General features: G+C 37.8%; 1 protein-coding gene across 1 annotated transcript; it reads left to right on the forward strand.

Moving 5' to 3' along the window:
* The first annotated feature begins 6,309 nt into the window (after positions 1-6,309).
* On the forward strand, positions 6,310-7,245 carry LOC124233685 (olfactory receptor 6C74-like). The gene has a single exon (XM_046650812.1). The coding sequence runs from the start codon at positions 6,313-6,315 to the stop codon at positions 7,243-7,245; it is 933 nt and encodes a 310-aa protein (XP_046506768.1). The 5' UTR covers positions 6,310-6,312.
* Positions 7,246-17,640: the final 10,395 nt, after the last annotated feature.

Raw genomic sequence — 17,640 nt, forward strand, 5'->3', positions numbered from 1 at the left:
AAATTGGAGCAGCCACTGTGGAAAGTAGAATGGAGGGTTCTCAAAAAATAGAACTACCATATGATCCAACAATCCAATTTCTGGGTGTATATCCAAAGGAATTGAAGTCCAGATGTTGAAGAGATCTGCACTCTCATGTTCATTGCAGCATTGTTCATAATAGGCAAGATATACAAACAATCTAAGTGTCTATTGATGGATGAATGGGTAAAGAAACTGTGGTATATTACTGAGTTTTAAAAAGGAAGGAAATCCTGAAATATGTGACAACATGGATGTACGTGGAGGACATTGTACTAAGTCAAATAGGCCAGATGCAGAAAGACAAATAGTACATGATCTCACTTTCATGAGGAATCTAAAATATTCAAACACACAGGACCAGAGTTAGAATAGTGGTTACCAAGGGTTGGGAGGAGACAGAAAGGGGGAGGTGTCAATCAAAGTATGCAAAGTTTCAGTACTGCAGCATCAATAACTCTGCAGGTCTGCTGTACAACACAGGCCCTATTGTTACACCACTGTATTGTATAGTTAAGATTTTGCTAAAAGGGTAGATCCTACATTACGTGCTCTTACCACAAATCTTGATTGTGACGATGGTTTTGTGAGTGTGTACACATTTCCAATCTCATCAAGTTGTATGCATTAAATAAGTACAGCCTTTTGAATGTCAACCATACTTCAGTAAAGTGACTTTAAAAAAGCAAATTGCACTTCTCTGAGTCTACTTATGTCTCAGACGAAAGTTTTATTGGATGGGATGAATAGGATGTTAGACATTGCAGATGAAAGATGAGTAAATTTGAAGATATGGTTATAGAAACCTTTAAAAATAAAACGCACAATGAAAAAAATAATCCACCTGAAACTGAAAGAAGCATCAGTGTAGTGTGGGACAAATCAAGCAAGCCAGTACGCATAGAGTTAGATTTATGATGGAAAAGTGCATGTGTGGAGGGGGGATGACAAAAAGGACTTAAGGAAATAGTGGCCAAAATTTTTCCAGATTTCATGAAAACAGCATCAAAAACTTCAGCATAACCCAAGCACTAGAAACATGAAAAAATCATGACATCAAGGCATATAACAATCAAATTGCTCAAAGCCAGTGACAAAGAGAAAATCTTCAAAGTAGCCAGAAGAAAAAAAAACACGTTTCATACAGAGGAACAAAGATGAAGATAACAAAGATTTCTCTTTGAAAATAAGTAAGTGAGAATACAATGGCACAATTCTTAAAGGACTGTGAATAAAAATCTGCCAACCTAGAATTCTATATTCATGAAAATATCTTTAAAAAAGGAAGGCATACAAAAGAAAAAAGAGTCAATCACCAGCAAATCCACAGAATAATAGTTGGTAAAGTCAGTCATCCCAAAAGAAAGAAAATTAGACCAGATGGAAATATGGATCTATGCAAAGGAATGAAGAGCAACAGACAGTAACTAGCTTGGTAGGCATATAAGATATTTTTGAAGTTATTTGAATTTCTTTGAAAGATAATTGACTCTGTCAACAACAATAGTAACAAGACACTGTGGGGCTTATAACATATGTATAAGGAAAACGTATGACAAGATTTGCATGAAGGCTGACGGGCTAGAAATGGAAGTATTTTATTATAGTTTTCTTATATGTGAAGTGGTAAAATATCACTGAAGGTAGACAAGTAAAACAGTTATACTATAAACTCTGAGGCAATCACTGAAATAAAAATCAGAGTTATAGCTAAGAAGCCCACAAAGGTGATAAAATAGAATTATCACAATAGGACAGTAGGAAACATCTGGGCTGATGAATATTTTCACTATAATCATTGTGGTGGTGATTTTACAACTGTTTAAATATGTCAAAACTTATCAGATTGTACGCTTGAAATATATTCATTTTATTGGATATTAATGATCCCTCAGTAAAGCTGTTTAAAAGACAATAAAGCTGATTACAGTGGAATATTAAAAATGCTTGATTAATTCAAAAGAAGAAAGGAGAAAATAAGGAATATATAATGCTGGGGACAAATAGAAGGAAACATCAAGACTGTAGAGTTAAACCTAACTTTACAATAATGAGATTAAATGTAAATGGACTAAGCACTCAAATTACAACAGAGAGAGAGATTACAATATTAGGTAAAAAGGAAGACATTGCTATGAGCTGGTTATAAGAATAACGTTTAAATACAAAGACAGAGTAGAAATTTCACACAAACATCAAGCTTGTGTAACTATAGTAATATATACAAAAATAGACTTCACAGCCAAGTGTATTTTCAGAGAAAGAGGTAAATTTACAGTGATAAAGGGATGAAACTATCAAGAAGACATAATCTACATATACGTGCATACAATGAAAGAGCTTAAGAATACTTGAAAGAACTAAAAGGAGAAATAATAAAAAATCCACAATGATAGTTGGAGCTTTTAACACCATAATTTCAGTAAATAATAGAACAAAAAGGCCCCCCAAAATCAGTAATTGTATAGAAGATTTGTACGATTCTATCAACTAAGTGGACATAACTGATAATTTTAGATCATTACATTAAGCATCTACAGAGTGAACATTCTTGTCAGGTGCACGTGGAAATTTCACCAAGATCGATTTTATGCTGAGTTGTAAAACAAACCTCAAAACATTTCAAAAGACCAAAAATATACAGAATATGTTCTGCAACCATGATTGAATTAAATAAGAAAGCAATAATTTATCTAGAAAATTTCTCAATACTTGGATATAAGCCATACATTTCTAAATAGAGCATGGATTATAGAAACTATTGCTAAGGAAATCTGAAGATATCTTGGCCACACAAAAATGAAAACACAACATATTAAAATTTGTGGAATGCAACCTAAAGCCATGCTTAGAGGGAAATTTATAGCATTAATGCACATATTAGAACAAACAAAGGTTTATAAAATGAATCATTTAAGTTTCCAAATTTAAAATGTAGGAGATGAAAAGGAAATAATACCCAAAGTATGCGTAAATATACAAATTCACATAAAAATGAAAGCACATAGATATGAATCAATGAAGTCAAAAGCAAATAATATATTGACAAAACAAATTTGATTCTTCGAAATGACTCATAAAATTGTTAAACTCTTAGCAGGACTGATCAAGAAAAAAGATATCATACAGTATTTGTCTTTCTCTAACTTTTTCCTCTTAGCATATTGTCCTTTAGAACCATGGATGTTGTTGCAAATGGCAAGATTTCCTTCTTTCTCATGGCTGAATAATATTCCATTTTAATATATATAGACAGAGAACATCTTTATCAATTAATCGGTTGACAGACACTTAAGTTACTTCTCTATTTTGACTATTGTGAGTAATGCTGTGATAAACATGAAAGTGCAGATACATCTTCCATATCCTGTTTCACTTCCTTTGAGTACATACCCAGAAGTGAAATTGCTGGATCATATGGTAGTTCTATTTTTAACTTTTTGAGGAACCTCCATATTGTTTTCTGTAGAGGTTAAACCAATTTACAGAGAATGCCTCTGATTAAAAACGACTTACAAGAGCAAATGTTGGTGAGAATGCAGAGCACATTGAATCCCCATGCACTGCTGCTGACAGTCTAAATGCAATTTTGGAAGCTGTTTTGCAATTTCTTATAGTGTTAAGACCTATGCTACAATTAATTCAGTACTTTCACACCAAGTTATATACTCAGGAGAAATGAATGCTATGTCTTAAAAAACACTTATACCAGAATATTCACAGTAGCTTTATTAATGGTAGCCCTGAGCTGGAAAGGATATGAATGTCCTTCAATAGAAGAATGGAAACCTGTGGTGTACATGTATAATGGACTACTACTATGCAGTATAAAATAATAAATCATTGACAGATGAAACAGCATGGATAACTCTGGGAAACATGTTGAGGGGGAAAGAAAAGCCAGAGAAAAGGAATTTCCAGAACTGGCAAAAGTAAATTTTGACAATCAAATTCAAAATAGTTGTTTTCACTTGGTGTGGGCAATTAACTGGAAAGGGGCACAAGGAAACATGATGAGATGAAAATGTTTTCCAGTTTGATTCGTGTAGTGGTTGCATGGCTATTTATATGTGCAAAAAATTATTGATCTGTACAATTAAAATTTGCATTTTACAGCATTGAAATTATACCTCAATAAAGAAAATACCAGGTTAAAACGAAAAATAAGAGCAAAGAATTTCATTGTAAAATGTCTTTCTGTTGCCTAAGGCTGTCTTTCTCACATATGTAATTCGGGCTTTTACAACTGTAGGGCAGTCACTCCAAATCTACCTTTGACGACTTTCGCAGAAGACTGTGTAGATTATCGAGAATGATGATAGTTTGTTAGCATATGCAGGGAAATGGTAATTACGATATATTTCTGGCGGAATTCCCTATTTCCAAACGTGAGCAATTGAATGTCCCCTGGGACTCTGTTGTGATTTTAGTTCCTGCTCCCTCTTTCCATAGTCCTCTAATGAATTCTGAATGTTCCAGAGGTTTGTCCTATTGGAGCTTGTGTGTCTTCAGTGGTGATGGTAAATAAGCCTGTGGTAAATATATCATAAGGGCATTTGAATGTATTCTCATTTATGACTCCAATAATCCTCACCTACTCTGAAAGGTGGGGAGCAACTGGTTGATGGGAAAGTGGCTCACAACAAGGTCCATGAACAAAGAAACTGACCTTTGTTGTCTCTTCTTTCTGATGATCTTCTGGGACAGATACACAACCAACCAAGTCTGATGTTCATGATAGACGGTGTCATTGTGTCCCATAGAATGGATTTAAATACATTCAGGAATTCTAAATAGTAACATCAGCAGAACCTAGTGCATATTTGGGTTAGTTTGTATTTTCTTAATGGTCTAGGATTTATCAGTCGGATTGTCATGGGGGAAACTATGAGTCTTAATCCTAGAGAGTTTGTATATCTCTGTCTTCCTTGAAAAAAAATAGCCTTGATAATTTCCTATTAATTTAAGACATAAGGCATCCATTGGTTTTTTAACAGGTCAAAGAAAGGTACACCTCAACTAAAAGTGTTCTTTCTTTCCTTTTCCTATAGCCTGGGAGAAACATCCTGGTCTATTGGAAGAAAAGAAAAGCTTGTTATCAAAGAAGCTCTGTTTCCTGTGAGCTGCTTCTGGGTGAGGACTTGATCATGGGGACGACTTGTGGTCTAACCAGTCAAATATTTAAACCGGAGACTGGTTATGTGTAAGCTTGTGTTGTGGATCATGCATAGGTAAAGTAATAGCTTTGGTCAATCAAACAATTAAGTAAAATGCAAGTTTATCATGGAGACTTATTCACTAGAGCACTGATATCCAACAGATGCCCAAACCCCTTCCAGAGATTGTGAATCAGTTCATCTGGTTTCTAGTAAGACATTGGCATTTTTTTTTTTTTGAGTGAATGTTCCTCTAGTGATTGCAATGGGAATACAGGTGTAATTCTACCACACCAAAATCTTCCCATATAGCAAGAATATTCCCAGAAAAAAGAATGTTGAAGGATAATTTATGACTAACAGCAGAAGGACACACTTCCATCCTGCTAGGCTGGTAGAGTGAGAGCGAGACTGATTCACCCATTAAAAGTTTATTCATTGAGTCTGAACAACCAAGTCACGTGACCATTTTTTCCCCATCTTTAGACGTGGTTTCTCTTAAACTCATGGACTGGGTAGTTATGAGATACTATGAAATACCTTTCCTGTTCACTCTAGGGTTTTGGCTGAATAACTCAGGCTGAATGGACTTCAGGAAAATAACTGGTTTGGAACATGATAATAGCAAATGGCTACTTCACAGCTTTTTCATGTTTTCTATTTCCAGAGGGCTAAGGTCAGTGCTTATGAGGACTGCATACATTGCATGTCATACCTGAAGTATAGAAATTAACACTGTGACCCTTTGAAGAAATATTTTCTGTGGGATGACAGCCTCCATTGTTATCTGTTAGCTGAATCAGTGGTCTGCAAACAATAATTTTCATTTTGCATCGTTTAGCTCATGGATTAGTATTCAAAGATACCATTTTCCAAAAAAGTTAAGTTACACATTAAAACTTATTTTCAAAAGCAAAAAATAAACCTTCACTCTTTACAGCATAATAATAGGAAAAATTCAAAATCATTTATTATAAAATATTTTAAAAATATAAAATGGTTCCTCATTCAGAATTGTAGCTGCAAGTAGTGTTTTTTAAAAGAATTCTTCAATTAAATTCTTTATTCTTTGGTGATAGTATTTTCTGCCTCACAGATCAAACAGTTGATGACAGACAGAGAGACAGAAGTAACTATGGAGGTGAAGAATGAGACAACAATTCAGGAATTCGTTCTGGAGGGGTTTCCTGCCATCCAGCACCTGGGGAAGGTTCTCTTCCTGGTGCACCTGCTGGCGTACCTGGCCTCCATCACGGGAAACATGGTGATAATCACCATCACCTGGGTTGACCATCGCCTCCAGACGCCAATGTATATTTTCCTCAGCACTTTCTCTTTCTGTGAAAGCTGTTTTATCACCACAGTTATTCCTACCCTGCTGTCCATCTTTCTTTCAGGAAGGCAGACAATTCCCTTTACTGCTTGTCTCACACAAGCCTTTGCTTTTCTATTTCTTGGGTCAATAATTTTCTTCCTCATGGCTGTGATGTCCTTGGATCGACACCTGGCCATCTGCAAGCCTCTGCGCTACCCAACCGTCATGAACTTGAGGGTTAGTTTCCTCCTGGTTTTCTTTTGCTATAGTTTGTCCTTTATCTTCATCACTGGACTGCTGGTCCAGGTTTCCCAGTTATCCTTCTGTGGCCCCAATGTCATCTCTCATTTCTTCTGTGACCTTGGCTCCTTAATTCACCTCTCCTGTTCTGACACCAGGTCTGTTGAAATATATATCTTCTTCCTTGCTTTACTTGTGATTCTGATATCCCTCATTTTAACCTTCATTGCATACAGCAACATAATAGTCACAATCGTGCATCTCCCGTCAGCCAAGGAGCGACAGAAAGCTTTTTCCACCTGCTTATCTCACCTCATTGTCCTCTCTCTGATGTATGGCAGCTGTGTCTTTACATATGTGAAACCAAAGCAAACGAACCGGCTGGATTCGAACAGGGAGGCTGCCCTTGTGAACACGGTGGTGACCCCGCTGCTGAACCCTGTCATCTACACTCTGCGAAACAAGCAGGTCCACCAGGCTCTGAGGGACACTCTGTCCAGGGTGAGACTGTAGGAATAGAGTCATAGAGCTTTGGAGGGTAAATGGATCTTCTTGCTCTTCTAGTTCAGTTTCCTCTATAGAATCTCTGTGTATGGTGATCTACTTTATGCTCATTTTCAGCTAGATGGGGACTATCTCATTTTGCAATTCAATACCTTCTACAATTTGAAAACTCAGATGAGTTATCTACATTGTGATGAGCAATATCTTCTTTGCTTTTTCTATTCATTTATCTTATATGAATTCAATTCAAACAATATTTATGGAGAGCCTAGTATACAAGTCTTTAAGCTAAGAATAAAAAAGTTGCCAACCAGATTTAATAATTGCTGTTCACAATACATTCTTATGCTCAGTTTTCTGATACATAAGAAAAGTAGATAGAAACCCTTATTTACCATTTTATTTATTCAAGGTTTGACATTTCAGAAACAAGTTGTTTCTGAAAACTACATAAAATCATCATACAATAGCCTTGTGAAGATTAATGGTATTTCATTAATTGTATCTGTTTATATAAATGAATCAGCAGTGAGCTCGCTAAGTTCTCCCTTTGAGTCTTGATTTTAGAGGTATGAAGAGCTCAGTGTAACTCCAGGAGGTTAAGATGGTCCTTTCACTTTATCCTCTTCCAGCTGTACCAAATGTTACTAATAAAATTGCCTTTAACTCTTTCTTGAAACATCAATAAAATGCAGAACTTTTAAATTTATGCTTTTTTTTCTGTAATTGATATTGCCAAGTCTTGGGTCCAACAGGTGTCTGAAGTTTAGGTGGTCCCAGTACCAAATTCTCTCCTTCCACATTAGAGATTTTTTTTCTCCTTTACGTGACTTTAGGTGTAGGAGTTGCCAGTGTCTTCCAGGTTAAGCTAAATTTTAGTTGACATTTTATGTAGCCAAAACTAACAGAAGTCATAATCAGAAAAGTTTAAAAGGAAAATGAGTGTATTAATAATAAAAAAGTGGCTTAGAATTGAGTCAGTTATGGTGTCTACAGGCTCATTAAGGAAGTGGCTCCCACCTGATGACAATCAGCCCTGGGGGAAGTATGTCCTGTCACGTCTGACACAGGGTGTGCACGGTGTGTATTTGATTTTTAGTACGTCTGATTCGAGTGCGTATTTTCCTTTCCTGTTTGTTTTGAGAATTAATTATATTTAAGGCATAATCTGATTAGGAAGAATTTGACACTGTCCAAAGAGTGTTGAGTGATTTAGATTTTTATGTCTGGAAATGGTTTGATTAAACACTGTTGTAGGAGTTATGTCTTCCAAGCACAGCTATATCTATGTCTCTCCTTTCTCCAGAAAAGAGGTTAGATAAATAATTTCTGAGCCTAATCTAAAGGTAGGGAAGTCCTGAGGGTTCTCTGTGTTGGTTTCTGTGCATTAGATAAAACAGCCACCACTGCCAGTCTTCACAGCCTGACCTCGTGGACCCGACTAGTGCAGGAGTTGGACCTCACCAATCAGCCCAGCCAGAGATTCTGGGTACCTCTCATCCCTTTTTGCTTGTCCAAACTGCTGTCTTTGTTGTAGTGTGCCCAGGAGACTAAGGTGTGCCAAGTCCTGTTAGTGCTCTGAGACAGGTGAGATAGAAGCCAGTCCCTCTAGCAGCTAGAAAAGCTGAGGTGCTACATGCATGGTCCAATTCCTTATCTCCTCTGGGAGAAGCTGAGAGCTGGAGTTTATCACCTTCTCCCTCTGCACTGAGGTGGAAGAGGATCTGTGGCAAATGCCCACACTCTCCTTCAGACCACACACTCATTTAAACTTTTGCTTTACTCTCTGTTGCCCCCAACCGCCTCATGAATGTTGCGGCATATTGGCTTTCAGAGACAGGCTGGTTAGTGGAGGCTTGGTTCTGAGGAGCTGCAGAAGTGCCCACTCACTCATTCAGACTCCCAGGAGAGTAGTGTTTCCAGTCTGGCAGCTCCCAGATGCAGGCTACCTACAAGCCAGACCCTCAGGCAGCAGCTGGAGAAGTTAGGACTTCAGATGTGCAGTCTAACCCTCTCCAGGGAGAAGCTGAGAGCTGGTGTTTTTCCATGCACAGTCTAGGCTGATACAGGGGGAATAGCTGTGGGAGGTGGTCGGGTTCCCATTAATACTGGTTTTTTTATTTTAGTGGACTAGCAAGTGCTGGGCCTTCTCAGCTCCTAGAAATAGGCAAGATAGGAGACACTTCCTCCAGTGACAAGCCTATAAATGGGCTGATGTGTGGTCCAAATGCTGTGCTCCTCAGGGAAAAACTGGGAGTTCCCACTTGATTGTAAGGTGCTGTGCTGGCAGCAGGGTATACGGTGAGACTGCGTCTCAACTTTTCCTACCCATTTTGATGTGGCTATTTTCTCATTTGCCTGATGTGTAGGAATCTCTCAGCTAGTTTCTGGGTTTCTTTGAGAGGGGGTTCATCTGTGTGTAGCTGTTTATTCAATGTGTCTGCGGGAGGAGCGAGAGTCAGGAGTCTCCTATTCTGCCATCTGGCTGACATCCTGTATCCAGTTTTCATCTATTGCAAATAAAGCTTCTCTAAACACTCATGTACAGATTTTTGTATGAAGACAAGCTTTCATTTCTCTGGGATAAATAGCTAAGAATGCAATTACTGGGATGTATGGTAGTTGCATGTTTAGTTTTATAAGAATCTGACAAACTGTTTTCCAGAGTGGCTGTACCATTTTACATTCCCACTAGCAGGGCATTAGTGACCAAGTTTCTTTGCATTCTCATTAGCACTTGGCATTACTGGTTTTCTTTCACTACAGCTAGAAATTAAACATCCATTTTTTAAAGATCAGGAATGTACTTCATTTTATGAAACATCATCACTTGAACCTTGCAAACTATTTTTTCAATCGAAATTTTTATAGAAATAATTGTAGGTTCACCTACAATTGTAATAAATAGGGAGATATGTGTACACTTTGTCCATTTTCCACCAATGAGAACATTTTGCAGAACTATAGTTTAATATCACAATCAGGATATTCACTAATACAATCCATCGATCATTTTCAGACTCCTCCAGTGTTACTTGTCCTCATATGTGTGTGTTTACCTCTATATGGTTTTATCACATGTCTAGGTTCATCTATCTACCACCACAGTCAAGATGCTGGACAGTTCCAACACCTCCAAGATCCATCCTGTGCCTTGTACAGCTACATTCACTTCACCCTCCCAACCTCCCACCTCAGAGCAACTATTTTGTTTCAGAAATGGATGACTATTTTGTCATCCATTTCTAAAATGTTCTCATTTCAAAACTGTTATACAAATGGAATCATATGATGTGTAACCTTTGAGATTTTTTTTTTTGTTTTACTTAGCATGGTTCCCTAGAGATTCATCTAAACCATTGCACATATGAATATTTCATTCTTTTTTATTGCTGAGTAGTATGCAGTGGTGGGGATGGTATGGTGTGTTTAACCATTCACCTGGTAAAGGACGTGTGGGCTGATTCCTGTTTTTGGCTATTACAAATAAAGCTGCTGTGAACTTTCATGCTTGTGTACAGGCTTCTGTGTGAACATAGGTTTTCATTTCTTTGGGATAAATACCCAAGAGTGCAGTTATTTGGTTGTATTGTAGTTGCATGATTAGTTTTATGAGAAACTGTCAAACGGTTTTTGAGCGTGCCTGTACCATTTTATATACCCACCAGCAATTTATGGGGAATCCAGTTTCTCTGCAACTTTAAAAATATTTGGTGTTATCACTATGTTTTTTGCCATTCTGTTAAGTGTGTAGTGATGTGTCTCTGTTGTTTAATTTGCATTTCCCTGGTGACTAATGATGTTGAACATCTTCCATTTGCTTATGTGGCATTTGTATATCCTTTTACATGAAATGTCTGTCCATGTCTTTTGCCCATATTCCAATTGGATTTGCTTTTCTGTTGAGTTTTGAGGGTTCTTTCTGTATTCTAGATATTATTCTTTTGTCAAAAATCTGAGTTGCAAATACTTTTTCCCAGCCTACAGCTGGTCTTATCCTCTTCACACGGACTTTTACAGAGCAAAAGTTTTCAATTTTGATTAAGTCTAATTTACCAATTTTTCCTTTTATGGACCATACTTTTTGGTGCCTAGTGTAAGAAACCTTGGCCCAGCCCTAGTCCTGAAGATTTCCTCTTATCGTTTTTTGAAAAATTTTTATAGCTTGTGTTTGATGTTTAATTCTGTGATCCATTTTGAGTTAGTTTTTGTATAAGTTGTCAGACTTAGGCTGAGATTTTCTTTTCTTTTCTTTTCCTTTTTTGCCTATGGACGTGTAGCCCCATTTATTGAAAAAGTTTTTTTTCCTCCACGGAATTACTTTTGCAACTTTGTCAAAAATCAGTTGGGCATAATTGTATAGGTCTATTTCTGGTTTATCTATTCTGTTCCACTGATCTATGTGTTTATCCTTCCACCAGTGCCACGTTGTCTTGATTACTGTAACTAAATAATAAGACGATAGTGAGCAGTAATTGTCATTACTCCTACCTTCTTCCTTTTTCAAGATTTTAAAATTCTCTCATACAGCCTGTGCTTTCTATATAAATTTTAGGATAAGTTTGTCTATGTCGATAAAAACTTTGCTGGCATTTTGTTAGAAACTGCATGAAACCTGTTGATCAATTTGGAGAGAACTGACGTCTTTACTGTGTTGAGTCTTCCAATTCATGAACACTGTATGTTTCCCCATTTACTCAGACTTTGATTTTTTTCCTTACAATTGTACAGTTTTCCACACATAGTTTTGGTACGTACTTTGTTAGATTTATGCCTAAGTATTTAATTTCCTTTGGAGTTACTGTAAATAGTAACGTGTTTTTAATTTAGGTTTCCATAAGTTTATTGTTAGTATATAAAAATGTGATTGGTTTTTTGTGTTGATTTTGCAACCTGTGACATTGTCGAAATCACTTATTACTTCTAGGAGATTTTTGTAGGTTGCTTGGGGTTTTCTATGTAGATGTTCATATCATCTGCTAATAGGGACAGTTTATTTCTTTCTTTCCAATCTGTATACATTTTATTTCCTTTTCTTGCCTTACCACAGTGGCTAGAACTTGCAGAGTCGTCTTGTTCCCTATCTTAGAGGGAAGCTCTTAACATTAAGTATGATGTTACCTCTACGTTTTTGTAGATGCTCTTTAGCAAAGTGAAGTTGTTACCCTCTACTCCTAGCTAGCTGAAAGTTTACTTTTGTTTTTTTTATCAAGAGTGGGTGAAGAAGATCAAATCCCTGCTCAATTCTGATGAAGCCACTAGAAGTGTGGGTTTTCTGTTGGTGTTTAGCTGGAAGAAGGTTGGTACTGACAAAAATTCTTCTGACATTCAGACACTCTTCTCCTGGTCCTTTGGCTGGGTGGAGGAGGATTTATTTTTGGAGGGATTTTTAAAAATCTGTACCTACTGCCAGTTCTGAGTTAGAGGCTTCCACATCATCCTGTCTGGGATATATAAAAGGCAGTAAAGAAACTGAGGGAAATGCCTGCCATGCTGCTCCTCAAGTCCCATGGTCCCTAGGCAGTCCACCGTCTTCTTTCTATCTCTCAGAATCTTCCTATGTTATTTGTTGTGTTATGTCCAAGGTATTTTAATTTAAGGAAGGAAGACATGGGGGAAATGGGGTTACTCCACCTAGGTGGAAAAAGAAGTCCTTGATGAACTCCTTTGAAGTCAAAGTTATTTTGGAGTGAAAGACATTTCTTTGTGAAAGGGATTCTTCATATGGAAGCCCACGTAAATTGAGGTAAAGGATTAATTCACATAAGAAATGTCATATTATTACTATGTATATAATATGGACAAAAGTTATGAATATCTGGAGAAATAAACTAAGTAGTAAAAGAAAATTCAGCGTATTGGTTTGAATTACCCCATAAGGAGACCCAGAAGCAAGGATTTGAAGAAAGTAGTTGATTTGAGAGTTGATTTCATGAAACACCAGTGGGATGGAGGGAAAGTGATGTAGTGAAAAGAATTGTGTATTATCAAGACTGTTACCATTCTGGGATTCTGGAGCCCAGTCTCACTGTGGAATTTTGGGTGGTAGTGTGGAACACACTTTAGAGTTATTCAAACCAAGAAGAAAAGAAGATTGGTGTGTATATAGAAATTCTTCACCATCGTTGATTGAGGATTACTTGTGGGAGCTTTCATTCTCCAGCACTTCTGCCTTGTCTCATGCGTGGAAAAACATACTCTCACAGCCAGAAGATACTGCTCTGGCAGAGTTTGCAATAGTTTGCAGTAAAAACCTACAGGTTGCCTGTATAGTTGCATACCAAGGTAATATGGGTGGGGTTCTAGCAGCGTCTTCTTCAATCCACCCATTCCACTAATTAGATTTACTTGGCCACCACCTTAAGTTCGCCCTGTCCTATTACTTATTCTTCAATGTAGTGGTTGGTCACATTTTTTAAAGTGAAAAACCTGACTTAAACAAAAGGGTAAATGGGTAATCTACAAGTCCCTCCTGCTCCCATTGGTCCCAAGCTCAAATAAATATTCCATCATGTCCTTCCATCATCATCCATCCTAGATTTTTCCTTCACCCTTGGCCAGCATGACTGCTGGCTTAGTTATCTTTCCATCTAGGGTAATATAGACTTTCATACCTGAGGGATTTGGGGCCCTGATTATCATGCCTTTAATAGATCATGGTCATGGGTGCTGTAATTTAATTTCTAAATTTATTACCATGGAAATAACAAGAGGCATTGTAATGAATCCTGTTAGTTCCAGATGTATTTCTTCCTCTGTTATAGTGTAGAAACCCTATCTAATGTTAATCAGGGTCAATTATCGTTGCCTATATATACTAACACCTTTCAACTCTTTTTCCCTGCTAGCCTATTGTCATAAGGTGTCCAAAATGAATAGGTTTAGTGGATTCCTTACTGGGTTCCCTTGTAGAAGCGTTCCATTACCACCCCCATCTAGAGAAATAGGATCTCTATTGCAGCAGAGCCTAAAATTGTGATGACTTGAAACAAAATCCCAAAATGAGTCAATCGATGAAATGGTAAGAGTAGCCACTCTTTCTTCCACCCCTTTGGTTTCAGATTAATACATTGTAGCTGTCAGGAACCAGAACCTCATAATTTCCAATGGTTCAAATATAGCTATATGTACAAGGACAGGGTGTCATCCTCAAGCTGGCAAATAGTATAGCCTCATTTCAGAACCCTAAGGGTGTATGCTGTATCTCTCTTACTGGGACTAACTGATATTCCACATGGGGTCTTTATCTACCATTGACATATCTAGTGCCATGGGATCTGCTGAGTCATCTGCCACAAACAGATTTGCAGCCTGAGCATTCTGCAGAGCTTTCTCTTACTTTGGTCCCACTGCAAGACAACAGCCTCTGAGTCACCTGCTAGATGGGTTAGGGCAGTATTTCCAATTGTGGTGTATATTTCTTCCCAAATCTTAAGAGTCTTACCAAATATTATGTATCCTTCCTAGTGGGAGATGGTACAAGTGCAATATCTTGTCTTTTACCTTGGAAGGGATGTCACAGCATGCTCCAAAACACTCAATTTCACAAATGTTGCAGACTTCTTAATCTTTCTACATTTATATCCCACTCTCTGGTATGCGTTTATCTTGGTAGGACATCCAGAATAATTGCTACCTCCTGCTCACAAGATCCAGTTGATATGTCAGCAATATTGTGAACCTATGTGATATTCTGAAGGATAGTAAGATGATAAAATTCTTTGAACTTTGTTTTGCCAGAGGGCAAGAGAGTTAAGACAGTCCCGGATTAAGAATGTGAATATGTACTGCTGCCTGTCCCAGCGTATTTAAGTGCTCTTTTGATCTCCTTTCCTGATGGGAATTGAAAAAAATACATTTGCCAGATCAATGACCTCATACCAAATGCCGTAGGCTATGTTATCTATTCTAGAAGAGGACCACACAGTAGCTGCAATTGCAACTAAAAACTGATTAAGTTTATGGAAGTCAGCTCTCACATACCATGCCATAGCTGGCTTTTGTGGGATAAAAGTTGGTGAATTAAACAGGGAAACTGGAGATCTTGCATTCTTTAAATACTTGAAATTGGCATTAATTCTGAAATTCCACACAGAATATGGTATTGCTTCTGGTTTACTCTCTTGACTGGTGACTGAGGGTAGGGTTAAGTGATTCCTGTTAGCCTTGAACATAAGTTTTGTTTTACAAACCAAGAACTATTATGAAGGTTCCATCAGTTGCTAAGTATATTCATTCCAACCAGGCACAATGGCAGAAGAATGACCACACGGTAGGTCTGCACATCCACCAGCGTCCTGTGAAACAGACTTAGGGTATGACTCCATTTATCACCACTTTCATTGGGGAGTGGAGGAGTAGAGGATACTCTGAAGGAATTTTGGATACTATATTCAACAGTTCTCAAAAGATGTGGATGTTTGCTCTTTCCCAAGTTTATAGCCACTCATATAAATGGTTATAGGTTTCTTTAAGGAAATATTGGGGGATTAATAAGTGTATATACTTGCCGGGGCATTGTAGGGTCTTTCTTCAGGGGAAACTGGCTTCTCTCTCAATCAATGGGTTCTAGGTCTGAGGACTAAATTAGACTTGGGAAATGGTGACACATTATGCTTCTTCATTATGGCAGCTGAAACAGGGTTTTGCTAATTTCTTCTTGTATTTCAGTTAGATAAGTCAAGTAATACCCTCACTGGTTGCCCATCTATCTTGTTCTTAGGAACACAGTCATTTACCGGGCACAGCCACAGATCCCTTCAGGTAAAGAATTCTTGGCTTCTATTTATGCCTTGATATCCATTATGGTAATTACATCTATCTTGCCTGTGATGGTTATGTGCTCCCAGTTGGCCATGGCTCTAATGGAATCCTCTAGATTCATCGATATTAATGAGCCCAGTGCCATAGCAGCATCTTAATGTTGACCCTGGCCTATGAAGAACAGCCACACTCGTGGGAGAGGGGCACTGTTTTACATTTTGCAAATTATTATCTGACTTACGACAGCTGGATTCTAGTATCTGCTTCTGAATTCCATCTGTTGCAATATCACACAGCATGGAGCATCTGGGAAAACCAGCTGTACACTTCTGAGAGAATGAGAGTGAAAAGACAGATTACATCTTAGTATCTGTTCTGAAAATAGTTTTCACCTTGTGGACCCCCTAGATGAGTCTCAGGAGCTTCCAGGGATACTCAGACCACACTCGTGAACCAGTGTTCTAACCAAATACACAGAGCCTAGCTGTGCCATGTCTCCACAATGGATCTTAGCTGTTCTGGGATTGCCTTCTATGTTCATGGCTTCAGGTGGATGGTAAGGGCTTTGTTGCAATGAATGCCTCCATCCACTCCTGCTATGCCAGACAGACAGCTGCTATAACCATCCATATTGGCCATGTGTCCAGTTCCCCAGTGAACAAAAGCTTTGTCACATTGAGACTCATGATCTGTCTTCTCCACAGTCCAGATCTGTCCACAAGGACACTGGGGATATGCTCTCTTAAAGATGTCATTTTAGGACATTACAGACCAGAATGCTAAGACGTAGGACATTAAAAAAAATAAAAACCTCAAAAACTGATGTTGGCTCTTCAAAAATAGTGGTTGTTCCTCATCTCCCACTTTAATAATTCATCTTTTGTTCTTTCATTAATCCCGGGAATTACTTCAAGTTGAATAGTGGAAGATAGATGCAATTGAAAAGTGGGGTTTTCCCTAAGTTACAGAAAAGGGATAAATACTGTCAAAGTAAAGATAATTACAATATAGAAGATAAGCTAGAGATAAGAAAGGAATTCCAGAAGAGACTGAAGATTTGAAGAAGAAGAAAAAAAATGGAGTCAGAAACGGAGAAGTGACTAGAGTAAAACATGCTCTGAAAATGATGGTGTGAATGGATAAATTGCAATAATGCCAGAAGACTGGGTTTGAATTAGTAACTACAGCCTGTTCCTCACTAATTACTACATTCCTGATTTAAATCATAAGAAGACTACCTGCAGATGTTAGAGTTTAGATCAAACACAAGGTTCATAAGAAAATAATTTATCTGTACTTTTACCTATATAGTATTATGTGGTATTTTGTAGACCCTAGGGTAATTATGACTAATCACCTTTGAAGATGTCACAAGGACAATATAGACTTTTAAAAAAATTGTAGTAGGGGCTGGCCCCGTGGCTGAGTGGTTAAGTTCGCGTGCTCCGCTGTAGGCGGCCCAGTGTTTCGTTGGTTCGAATCCTGGGTGCGGACATGGCACTGCTCATGAAACCACGCTGAGGCAGCGTCCCACATGCCACAACTAGAAGGACCCACAATGAAGAATATACAACTATGTACCAGGGGGCTTTGGGGAGAAAAAGGAAAAAATAAAATCTTTAAAAAAAAAATTGTAGTATA

This window comes from Equus quagga, chromosome 2 (assembly GCF_021613505.1).
Source record: "Equus quagga isolate Etosha38 chromosome 2, UCLA_HA_Equagga_1.0, whole genome shotgun sequence".
Lineage (NCBI taxonomy): Eukaryota > Metazoa > Chordata > Mammalia > Perissodactyla > Equidae > Equus > Equus quagga.